Raw genomic sequence first — 12,754 nt, forward strand, 5'->3', positions numbered from 1 at the left:
AGTGATATTTTGACTCTTAAAAAGTGTCAAGTTAATCAAAAAAAAAAAACATTATGTTAACGCAATCAGTAAACTTACAGCTTGTGATTTTTGGAGTTGGAGGAGCGTGCAGCTACCGGCGTTGGAGGAGCATGTAGCCGCCAGACCTCCAAGCTTGCAAAGAAAAAAGTTAATGAGGGAAATGGAGGAAAAAAACGTGGGGGTGGGAGGGAGAGAGGAGGAAATGAGGGAAAATGGAGTGAGAAAGGAAATGGGGAGAAANTTTCTTGAATTGCAGGAAAGAAAAATATATGTAAAGAAAAAAAAAATCAACTACAGAAAACATATAAACCCAGCACAAATCACCCGACAATGAAGATGGCCTTTGAAAAAAAATATCAAACTTCTCATCCACGTTGTGTGTCGGGATAAGTGTTTAGTTGTGTCGGCATAAATATGTAAAGAAAAAAAAAAGCGTAAGTGTTGATTCATTTTGGTTGACGAATTAACATTACATCGGGAGAAACCAGTCTATGTCGATGAAAACTGATGGTCGGGAAAAAAACTTCAGAACAGGTAAAAAATATTGTAGCAAAACTTTAGAGGTTACTATTTATGAGAGGTTTTTATCAAACTTTAGGGATTATTTTTTAGGTTTTATTAAACCATGAGACTAAATTCTTTTTTAAAACTATAGGGACTAAATTTTTATAATTAAATAATAAATTTAACATCTCCTAAACGTTATATATATTGTATAGTGTAGGATTTTTGCTAAAACTTTAATACATCGAGAGGCTCATGTCAACCCTAGTTAAGATGTTCCAGTGCACCTCTTAACCTTGTTTTTCCAATAGTCTCTTTAAAAAAATATGTCTAGAGAATTTTTTTATGTGATTAGATCATCCAAGGTATTGCTTGGTTTGTATCTCTCTTTATGTGATCAGACGTCTTGTTGTTGATAATAGTTAATATTTGACTCATTAGGTAAAACCCTATGCCCAAGATTCAGAATCTCAGGAGGCCACCCAACATAAGTTTGCTACAAGTTAAACACACTTAACTTTGGAGTTCCTATAATTGAACCACCAATTAAAAGGAATGTGCACTTTGTTAATATATGTAATAACTTTCAATTTTTTAAAATATTTCCTAATCATTTTTTAAGTTTCAAATCTTTAGGATCCTATGTGATCTCAATTCATTCATGTTCCTGTCATGACTTAATAGAAAAACTTTCTAAGTTATCCCTATTGAACCCACAAAAATAGTAGGTAAACAAACCATGCAAAAATATATGTGGACGAAATAATTAACTCATTAATTGAATTAAGTTTGATTTGAAAGAAATGACACCGTTCTAATGTGAGAAATATCATCATCAACATCTAAATGACCTACATATTTAATAATAAGAGCTTCATATCTTCATAAAAAAAAATTATATTTGTTTGACATGACTCATTAGCCCACACAAACTACATGTTGCTTGTGACCCAAATACATAAAATTAATAAGCTTTATAATTCAACTTGAAAATTAAATAAAAGTTTGGCAATATATAGACATACGTAACGTGGCTTTCTTTATATATATATTGTGATATAAGTTTGTTTATAATGAAAATTGATTATTCCACCAACAACCATACATATAATATTTGGCATATAAAGTCTCTCAAACTCCACAATAAGCATTGGCAGTGGAAGGCATTTTCTCACACTCATCTGTGGAAAAGTAACCAAGTAATCCATAATGGTTAAAAGGGTTAAATCTCAAGGGATGTTGCTCATCCACCAATTCTTGTGGAATTTCAATAATTCCTTTGTGGTATGAAAATAGGGCAGTTGAATATCTTTCCTTGCTTCCCTCAATGATAACTCTATGGGTGGCTGAGTGGATTCTCCCATTGCTCCATGCCTATCCAAAAAAATAAGCATTTAGAGAGGTTTAGAGGGTCGATTAGATTGAGATGTAGACTATTTTAGTTTAAATTACAAATGAGGAAGACGACGGTTATACGAAATAGTTACATTATAAACAATGAGGATTTTCAAATAGATTTAGTGTAGCTAGGTGTGGGTTATAATAATTAGAAATCTCAAATATTATAATGGGAGGTCCAAATATTTATTGGATTATAATAGTCAACTTCACTCCAGACAAGTTAGAAGAATGTTTAAAAAAAAAAAACTATACATTTGTTTGGGTAACTATTCCTATTTCTACAAAATACAATACTAAATTTCAAGAACATTAAAGGAAAAAAAGTATTAATTAGGTAATTGTAATTGGTAGCATTTTTAAAAATAATAACTAAATGTATAACATCAATTTAAAAAAAATTCAATATGGCCAAACTTAATGTCTATATTTGTACATTAGACCCAAAGTATTAGCATATATAAAAAATGCAAATATGGCCAATCGTCGATAGATTTGTCTATATTTGTAATTTTTTTTAAATAATGTTATACATTTAGTTATTATTCTTAAAAATACTACTAATAATTATCCGAGACGTAAAAAGAGAAGAAATGAGAGGGCATACCAAACAAGCATCTCCAGCCATGACCAAGAAGGAATTTGGAGAGAATTGAAGTCGAAGCCAATGATCACCATTTTTTGGTTTGATTTCCAAGCCATTGACTCCATTAATTTGATGAAGAATAGTGAAGAAACTCTTGTCTGTATGAGCTTCTGCACCAATATTCTCTTCACCCATTTGAGGAATTCTATATTTCATTGTTCTTAGAAGGTAAGTGGTTGAAGCAATATGAGAATCATAGTATTTTCCCACTCCATAGCTTTCAAATACCATCTTTTTTACTAATTGCTCCATCTCTGATATCATCTCTGAGTATGAAAATAGATTTTCACTGTCCAACAATAATTTTATTTTTTTCAAAATGAATAAACCCACAAAGGAATAAATGAGAAATACTCCTATTTTTCCTATTTTTCTCTTTTCCATTCAAAACTAATTACCATGACAAATTAAGAGTCATTCTTTCGTTTTCTATTCTTTTTGGGGGGAAAAATTATTTTTGAAAATTTTAGGCACCTTTGCTAACCAATTTATTTAATTTTTTAAATATTAAGATTCTAAACTCTACTTTTACCCTATTTTCTTTTGTTGTATAGTCTACTTATAGTTTCACAAACCAAATCAGGTTTTGAAAATTAGAAAAAATAATTTATGATTTTTTTAAAAATTATTTTAAATGACAAAACTACTAAAAATATTTATAAATAATATAAATATATCACAAGACTACTTTGTGTTTATCATGACACAGAAAGATATAAATAGTAGTTTATCGTGACTTACCACAGTAAAATTTTGCTATATTTGTAAATATTTTGATTCATTTTTTTATAAAAACTACCTGCGATGCAAACATACTCAAAAAGATTAAACACAATAGTTGTTATCAATTACAATTAACTTAGATATATATATATGATGAAATGAATGAATGAGATGAAGAACATTAAAAAAACAAAAGATTCAGATTACAAAAGAAAAAAAAATGCGCATATTACTATCAACCATAATATAAATCCAGTTATAGTAATTTACCAGAAATGATGATTTCCAGAAGGCCACAAGAGCTTAAGAAAAGACTCAACAGCTTGAAAAGATGTTGCATTTTCAATACCAAGGCTTTGATGAAGAGGAAGAACAAAGGGAGCTGTATGGTCCAAAAATCCATGGTAAGGCTTATCAGAAACATTTTTCATTTTAGTTTCTAATGGCAAATCAAAAAGCTCTTTCAAGCCTTTGAAAATTTCATCATAAAGCTTTGATGAGGCACTCTCATACTCAGCTAAAAAACAGCCATATTCTTCAAGAGCAGCTCTCACTTGGCTACATGTTTCTAACCATTTGGTGCTTTGAGGATGAAGATCTTCATCATTTTCAATGGAGAATTTGATAACAGGAACTTCTGACTTTGCTGAAGATTGAATTCCCATGCCTTTGGCTTTAGCAATAATAGTTCTGTTCTTGATGTCAATTGAATTATTTGCCTGTCAATTTATAACTTTAGTTTTTTTGTTTTAAGTGTCACAAATTATTAGAATAGATTATTATAGGGGGCGTATTCTTTTTTAAAAAATGAGGTTTATTAATTTCGATGAATCCAATTTTAGGGCATTTTTTTGGAGTTTTGCCAAAGGAATATATCCTAATTGCTGGTTGGATGAAACATTGGTAGAATGATTAATTTCTGAAAGTTAAAATATCTCAGGTTTGTTTTAGAAATAAAAATTAAATAATTACTTAATTAAATAGAAAAAACACTAATATAGTCATGATTTAAATTTAGTATGTTTTATGTATTGTTTTATTAGTTAATTATTTAATCACTTAAAATAATAATGAAGAAGTATTTGAACAATCAAAACGAACATGGGTCAATTGGCATACAAGAGTGTTATTGACCGTGAGTTTTGTGGTTCGAATTCATTTACCTCTGTTATAAAAAAAATGAATATTTGTATATTTAAACATTACTTAAAATTAATCAAAATATTTTATTTAATTACTAAAAATAATTAAATTAGTTAGATTACTACTAATCCTGTCTCTTATACACATCTAGATGTGTATAAGAGACAGCTCTTGTAGTTTGTTAAATTTCTACATTTACACCCTTGAGCTTATATATATATATATATATATAGAATTTTACAAATTTATCGATATCAATATGTTAATATTGATATCGATATATTTGACACCTCCTTAGTACCAAAACCATCCGTGGGAGGATATATTATCAATTGGCAGCCCTTTGGAATATTAAGTCTTCTCTATTTTGTAATTACGACGCTTCCTCTATTGCCTTAAACTGGAAGGTGTTTCTATAGCCTCTACCCCTGCTTCCTTTTCCTTTTACTCTTTTGGTTGGAACTTTCTTCTAGCTCTTTGTATATAACTTTCTTTATGGAATGTTGCGCTACTAGTTTTGAGGCATGATGAGGGTGCTAAAGAGGTGTCAATCTAGTTGAGATGTCTTGATGTAACCCCCCGTCCTTTCCTCCTTTATTATTTTGTTCAAAAAATAAATTACTGACATAGGGATTGATTGCAATATTGACAAACTATAAGAAGTTAAATTGATGGATTTAAAAGTTTAGGAGTGTAATTGTAATAAGTCACAAAGCTTAAAGAATGCTTGATCAAATTAAAAGTTTAGGGTTGTATTTGTAACAAAACCCGTAGTTTCAAGAGTGGTTTGTGTAATTTCCTTTGAATTAAAAATTTTATATTTAATAGTTAAAATGAATAATATAAAATATTAATTAAATCAAATGTCTTTCTACAAGTTTATATGACAAAATTTGTGAAATAAATAATTTGGAGTTGAGAGAGACTAATTCAGACTATATATATATAATAATAATAATAATAATAATAATAATTGTGTCATGTATGCTCAACGTAATTTATAGATTAAAGTTATCTTGTTTAGGTCTCATTTGATAATAATTTCGTTTTTTGTTTTTGTTTTTAAAATTTAAGTCTATTTCATTCACATTTCTTACAAGGATTTGCATATTTTTTTTAAGTATATTGATTGAATTTTTAGCCAAATTCCAAAAACAAAAACAACTTTTTGAAAAGCACTTTTTTTAGTTCTCGAAATTTGACATGGATTTTTAAGCCATTGATGAAAAAATAGATAACAAAGAAATAAATTTAGAGGTGAAAGTAGTATCCACAAGCTTAACTTTCAAAAATAAAAACAAAAAATAAAATGATTACCAGACAAATTTTAACAATTTTGTTTTATGTTTTTGAATTCTAAAAATTGTGTTGATTCCTTTATTATGATTTTTACGTATGTTAAAGAATCATTTAAATTTTATTAGTCAAATTCCAAAATTAGGATGTAGATAATAAACAAAGAACTTAATGAGTCAAATTGACCTTATAAATGCTAGTTAAATCTGCAAGGGCAGGACCGTATTTAAAAGGTCAATTTTTATAGACCAAAGACTAAATTATACAAAATACTCCTAAGCTTTGCACTATATCAAAAATATCCTTAAACTTTTAAGAATTTCAAAAATACCCTTAAACTTTTAAGATGGATTCATACCGTCTTACTTCTTTATTTTCCATAGTTTTTCTCCCATCCTTTCTTCAATACCCTCTTAATATCTTTTTGTTGACATTTATTTATAAATAAAATTGCACATTTCAGTTCAAGTATATGGACTATAATAAAAATAAAAAGGAATAAAAGAAACACCAAGGGATTTTAGGACTTAAATGTTTTAACAAAATTGTACGTAGTTGAATGTCTGTTAATATCTGAATACATTTTTTTTGTTTGACTATTTATTATGTTTTAAAGGGAAATTTTGACTTTAAAATTTTGTATAATTTTGTGGAATTTTATGATTTAACTTAAAATTTTGGTTGTAAAGAAAACTGGTGTAAGCTAAGAATTGCAAAATTAAGAGGAAAATAAAAGTATCTATATGAAAAATAATAATATCTGTATAATTTATTTTTAAATACAAATTTTCAAACTTAAGAAAAATTCAAACAAATTGATCACTATATTAATGACATGAGCATTTTAAACTTTTTTTTTTTTAATTTTTAAAGTTATTTTTCAACGAGATATTAACGGTTTTTGTTCATATGCTAAAAATGAAGGTAATTTTTAATTTTTTTAAAAGTTAAGAGTATTTTTGAAACTTTTGAAATTTTAGAGGTATTTTTTAAATAAAACTTTAAAAGTTTCCATAAAAAAATAACAACAATGGCATTTTTTAAACTCTTTTTAAAAATTTAAAAGTATTTTTGAAACTTTTGAAAACTTAGAGGTATTTTTTATACAAAATACAAAGTTAGACATTTTTTATAATAATTTAGCCTAAACCAAATGGTAATTATGAAATGAGACTTAAGCCATCTACTCGGTTTGAGCTTGGAAGTTCAAAAGTATGGCAATCACGTTTGTTGCATTAAAAAAATGTGCAACAGTCTAAGACATCTCATATATTTGAGCTTCAAGTTGATAGTATAAGTCTTATATATCCGTTTAGGCACGGTCATATTTGATAGTACAAGATAGGAAAAAAAAACTTTTTTGGTCCCTAGATTTAATTTTAGAATAGTTTTCATTTAGTCCCTAAGTTTCAAAATATTACACTTTTACCCTACTAAAAACGTAATAGATCAATGGGAATAAAAAAAGTAGGCCCCAATTGATTACTTTTTATATTATTTACTTACGTTCTGCATTTGTACTGACACATGGCCCCACATCTAAATTTGTAATGAAATAATGCCAATCTGATTGATGAATAAAGAGTACTCAATCCGATTGTGCCTGAGAATTACGTCTTATCGTTACCATTACCGTTATAGTTACTGTTACAGCTACCATTATTGTTACTATTACGGCTGAAAAATTATCAATTTTGACATCTTTAATATTACCATTACCGTTTGACCATTAGAGGTAGAGGTAGAAGTAATAATAACTAATCCTAAGAGGTAGAGGCAAAGGTAACGATAACTGACCTTAAGAGGTAGAGGTAGAGGTAACAGTAATTGACTCTCAGATGTAAAGGTAGAGGTAATAGTAATGGTATTGACAAACTTCATAATTTTAAGTAAATGCGATCAAAATTAATCCAATTACGTTTGTGATTCAATGTCATTACAATTGATCCATCAATGAAATTTTATTACGATGGCACCAATTTTCATTACAGTTTGGTAAACAAGTTTTGAGTTTGATTTCAATTTAGTCTCTAGATTTCAAAATGTTACAATTTTACTTTTGAGATTTGAGTTTTGATCCCTGCGTTTTAAGATTTACACATTTAAGCTCGATCTTTTACTAAATACTCACTTTTTATTATTGTCATTAATATTTATTAACTAAATTTAAAATAATTATGAAGTGAAAATTAAAAATTAGTTTTAATAGTGATAAAAACTAGTGAAACTTAACTAATTGTAATTCTTTTAAATTAACTAATAGACATTGACACTACATACAGAAAGTGAGTATTTATTGAAAAATTAAGGTAAAAAGTTTAAAAACTTAGAAACCAAATTGAAACAAAACTCAAATCTTGAAGGTAAAACTGTAACATTTTGAAATTTAAAGACTAAATTGAAACAAAACTCAAATAGAAACTAAACCCAAAATGTAAGAACTAAAAGATATTTTTTCCCTAAATACAACCGTATAATAATAAAAAAAAAAAAAAAAAATAATAAAAAATAACCTAAATTCAAATCCCCTATTTAAACGCATTATTTTGTCGTCCCATTTTATATCAATAATTCATGGTTTTTAAATACAATGTTTATTTGAGTCCATTAGTAAATGGAAATGTTGGAGTGATTAGAATTTGTTAGAATGTATTATAGTTTTATCCGGTTGACATGAATTCTCAAGATAATAATATTATAAATTTAGTGGTGATTCACATGCTTCGTACATTATTATTATTATTTTAATTAATTAACTAGCATTAAATGAAAAGGGCTATTTAAAGATGGACAATAGTAGTGTAATTCTATAAATTCTATATTTTTGGTGGGTGCTTTTTTTTTCCCTTAAAATAATTAAATATTCACTTTCAATTATTCACCTCAATTTTTATTAATTAATTAAAAATAATTGAATAAAATTTTAAATTTAATTAATTATAATTCTTTTAATATTTTTTAATTTATTAACGTCAATTATCACTAAAGACGAAAAATGAGCATCTAGTGAATAATCGAAATTAAAAGTGTAAATCTTGAAACATAGAGATCAAATTCAAATAAAACTCAAATTTCAAAAATAAAATTATAATATTTTAAAATCTAGAGATTAAATTAAAAAAAAAAAAACTAAAATATTTAAGAATCAAATGGGTAATATTTTGGAACCTATGGACTAAATAAAAAAGGATCTAAATATATTTTTTCAAAAAAAATATACGAGTGGTTAGTCTCCTTCGATAGCAGACTTTTAAGGTACCTGAAATTGTGCAAATTTAGTTTTATATTCATTTATTATTTTAATACCATTAGTTATCGTAAGAAATGAACTACCATAATTAATTCAACGAGCGTCAAAATGCCGTCACTACTAAAATAAATAAAATAATTATTATATTGACAAAATATAAAGAAGCTATGGAAGTCACATATAATTTCTCCATAAATTTTGAGAGTTTTTTTATGAAATTAAAGAGAGAAATACTTGGCAGTTTCTTGTTATAATCAATCATTTTTAAGAGAAAAATATATATTATTAGTCTCATTGGAGTTTCATTTTCATTTACACGTGTATCCAACTCTTGCTAACAAACCAATAAATGAAAGATGATATATATGCCAATAAATATTATTTTCAGTTAAATGGATTGAAATTGCAATTCAAACATATAACTTAGTAAATGACACGTACTAATTTTTTAATTTGTTTTAAGCTAAATTTTTGGTGTAATTTTTATTTTGTGATATCATATAATATATTATTTATTATATTATACATATTTTAATTTTAAAAAAAATAATTGAGTTTAAAATATGAAATACTATACTTGCCATTATTTTTATCTTTTCTAATATAGTTGTACATTTTAAAATTCAGAATTCAAATTTTAGATACATTAAAAATATAAAAATGTTATTTTCAAAATTTGCACTGTTTGGATTATAGAATCCGAAAACAGTTTTCGAAAACAAAAATCTATCTGTCTACCAAATGCATATTTGATGAACTCAGTGAAAACATAAAATAGAATCAGAATTTCATACAAAAAGACCTAAAGATTTGTATGAGACAACTTAATTTTTTTTATATGAAATTTGGTCGACTTTTTTAAAATAAAATTTTCTAACCATTTGCTTCTGTCACTAGGTCTTTTTCTGGATTTTTCTTTTCTTTTTTTTTTTTCTCACTCTTATTCTAACCCTAGGTCACTTTCTAGCTCATCATTTTTTTGCTTTTTGGTTCTAGCTAGGGGTGTTCAAAAATCTGGTAATCCTTGACCCAACCCAAATTTAATATTTTTTAATATTTTTAACCCAACCCAACCTAAAATAAAATCTAACCCGCTGTTTGGGTTGGGTAGTCCGGGTTGGTCGGTTACCGAGTTTTTTGAACACCCCTAGAGTTTTATAGTCATCAAAGATCTTTTGAAAGTTTTTTGCTATACTTCTAATGAGATATTTATGTGACCTACAAATACAATGTAATTAATTTCCAAAATATGCCCAACAAATACAATAAACTTAAAAACATATACAATTGAAAATCACTTAACCAAATCATTCGCTTTTGAACTTACCCAAAATTCTATAACAATATTTTTTCTTGGTTCTAGATATTAGTTTAGAAAGTGAGGATTGGATTGATAAAAATTTTATGTAGATAATTGCATTCATGAAGAAAGAAACCGTTTTAGATTGGAGTATGAAAATTCCAACTAAAAATAATCTTTTGAAATTACTAACTAATCATGATGTGGCATTGATGTCAATCGTGGATATTTCATGAATAGAAGAAAAACAATCTTTGATGATGGTACTTCCTTGATCGAATCGATCAAGATGAGTATACGACCACCAAGGCAAATAAGTTAATATCAATACCGTCTATATGCTTGACCTGCCTTTTCACAATGACTCGATAATAATTACTTTAGAAGGAAGAGAAGACTCAATAAAATCAATAAGAAAAAGATGAAAATTGAAAAATTAGATAAAATAAAATTTGAAATTGAAAATAATAAAAGATCTGCAAATAGCAAAATGTAATTGCTATAAATTTGATGAAATTTCTATTTTGCTATTCTTCCCAACGAATCTTTAAAACAAAAAATAATATTGACTAATTAATAAAATTGAGATGTTTTTTTTTATATCCACGTTTAAAACAATTTTATAATAAAGATAATCATAAAAAAAATTAAAAAAAAAAACATATGATTTAATTATGACTAGAAAATCTATCCTAAATATAAAAAGTTAGTCAGGAAACTAATATAATATAAGATTTAAAAATCCAAAATAAGATAATCATAGAAACAATTTGAAAATAAGATAATATGATATTTTAAATTTCAAACCAAGATTTGAACATTAGTTGTTTTAGACGATTGAATATTCAAACTAACTATTAAATTTGATATAGAAATTCAAAGTAACCGTTAAATCATAAGTATAGTTGAGCAATAAATTACAGTCTCATCAATAGAGGATAAGAACATTTTAGGATTTCAAAAAGTTGGACTCATGTGATATTCATGCGCTTTGCTATAATTCAAAAGTACTCCGTATTTTGCTATTTTTCCAAATGTATAAGAACATTTTAGGACTTCAAAAAGTTGGACTCATGTGATATCCATGCGCTTTGCTATAATTCAAAAGTACTCCGCATTTTGCTATTTTTCCAAATGATAGTTTAATTACTGCTATATACCTGATTATTCTAAATTAATATACCTCTTGAAAAATAAGTAATTTAGACACCGTTTGGTAACCATTTTGTTTTTTTTTTAATTTCTATTTGTAAAAATTAAGTCTATGGACATTATTTGTACCTCATATTTCTTCCTTTCTTATCCATTTTTTACCAATGGTTTAAAAATTCAGGCCAAATTTTGAGAATTAAAAAAGTAGCTTTCAAAAAGTTGTCTTGGTTTTTTTTAATTTGGTTAAAAGTTTAACAATTGTATTTATGAAAGATGCAAACCATAGTAAGAAATGTACATGAAATAAACTTAATTTTCAAAAACAAAAATCAAATCAAATAATTACCAAATGGGGCCTTAAATAATAGCTTCATACATATGCATTTACTTTAAATGACCAATAAAGAGACATTAACAAATTAAAACATCATATTTCATCTTGATAACAAGTTGATAATATAAATATGCAAAGATAAATTCAACAACTTAAATAGACAAACGTGAGCAATTAATTTCAAGAATAAATTATAGTAGATAATTTCATGCAAATAAAATATATAATAAATTAATTGTAAAATTAAATAGGACAGAGATAGAGAAATTGACATTGGTAATTTTATAATGGTTCGACACAACCCGATCTACATCCACTTCCCAAACACCTCTTGGGATTTTGAATAAGTATCTCACCCACTCTTTCCACTTCCCAAACACCACTAGAGCTCGATCGCGATACCTCTCTTTTTGTGAGTTCAAGAGCAAACTCAATTCTTTCTATGGATTAGGATCAAACTGTTACAACCGTTATTTTTCAAGACAAGAACAACTCTTATAAAATGTTTTGAAAAATTAAATAACACGTTTGAGAAACTCTTTAAAAGAGTGAATTTACACATTCAAGCTCACAATAAATCAATCATCACAATACAAAAATCTCTCTCAAAGAATAAGATGAAAAGAAGAAAATTAGTTTTGTGTTTTTTAATAAGATTGAAAATTATGAAATTTGTTATGTAAAATTTAGAGAAGAAGATGAGTTTAAAAAGGGAGGGAACTAAGCTAAATTCAATTTAGGTCTTTAGTTATTGAAAAGGAAAAATCAATACTGAAAATTTGTTCTTTTGGAAACAATTAGTTGTTAGACACAAACAAAAATAATATTAAATTCATTTTCTTTTTAAAAATTCAACAAAAAACAAAAGTTCATGATATGTTCAAAACTAGTCGTTAGACACAAATATAAAATAATATTAAATTTATTTTTTTTTTAAAATCAATCCAATTTTTTTTTTAAAAAAAAAACCACCATATTTCACTCCTC

At 26.6% G+C, this 12,754-nt stretch overlaps 1 protein-coding gene across 1 annotated transcript; it reads right to left on the minus strand.

The window, feature by feature from the left end:
• Positions 1-1,656: 1,656 nt before the first annotated feature.
• Positions 1,657-3,957, minus strand: LOC120070341 (2-oxoglutarate-dependent dioxygenase AOP3-like). The gene is made up of 3 exons (XM_039022272.1): positions 3,563-3,957; positions 2,531-2,858; positions 1,657-1,899 (listed from the first exon to the last, which is right to left on the minus strand). Exons 1-3 carry the CDS (start codon positions 3,955-3,957, stop codon positions 1,657-1,659), a joined length of 966 nt encoding a protein of 321 aa, XP_038878200.1.
• Positions 3,958-12,754: the final 8,797 nt, after the last annotated feature.

Source organism: Benincasa hispida, chromosome 1 (assembly GCF_009727055.1).
Source record: "Benincasa hispida cultivar B227 chromosome 1, ASM972705v1, whole genome shotgun sequence".
Taxonomy (NCBI): Eukaryota; Viridiplantae; Streptophyta; class Magnoliopsida; order Cucurbitales; family Cucurbitaceae; genus Benincasa; species Benincasa hispida.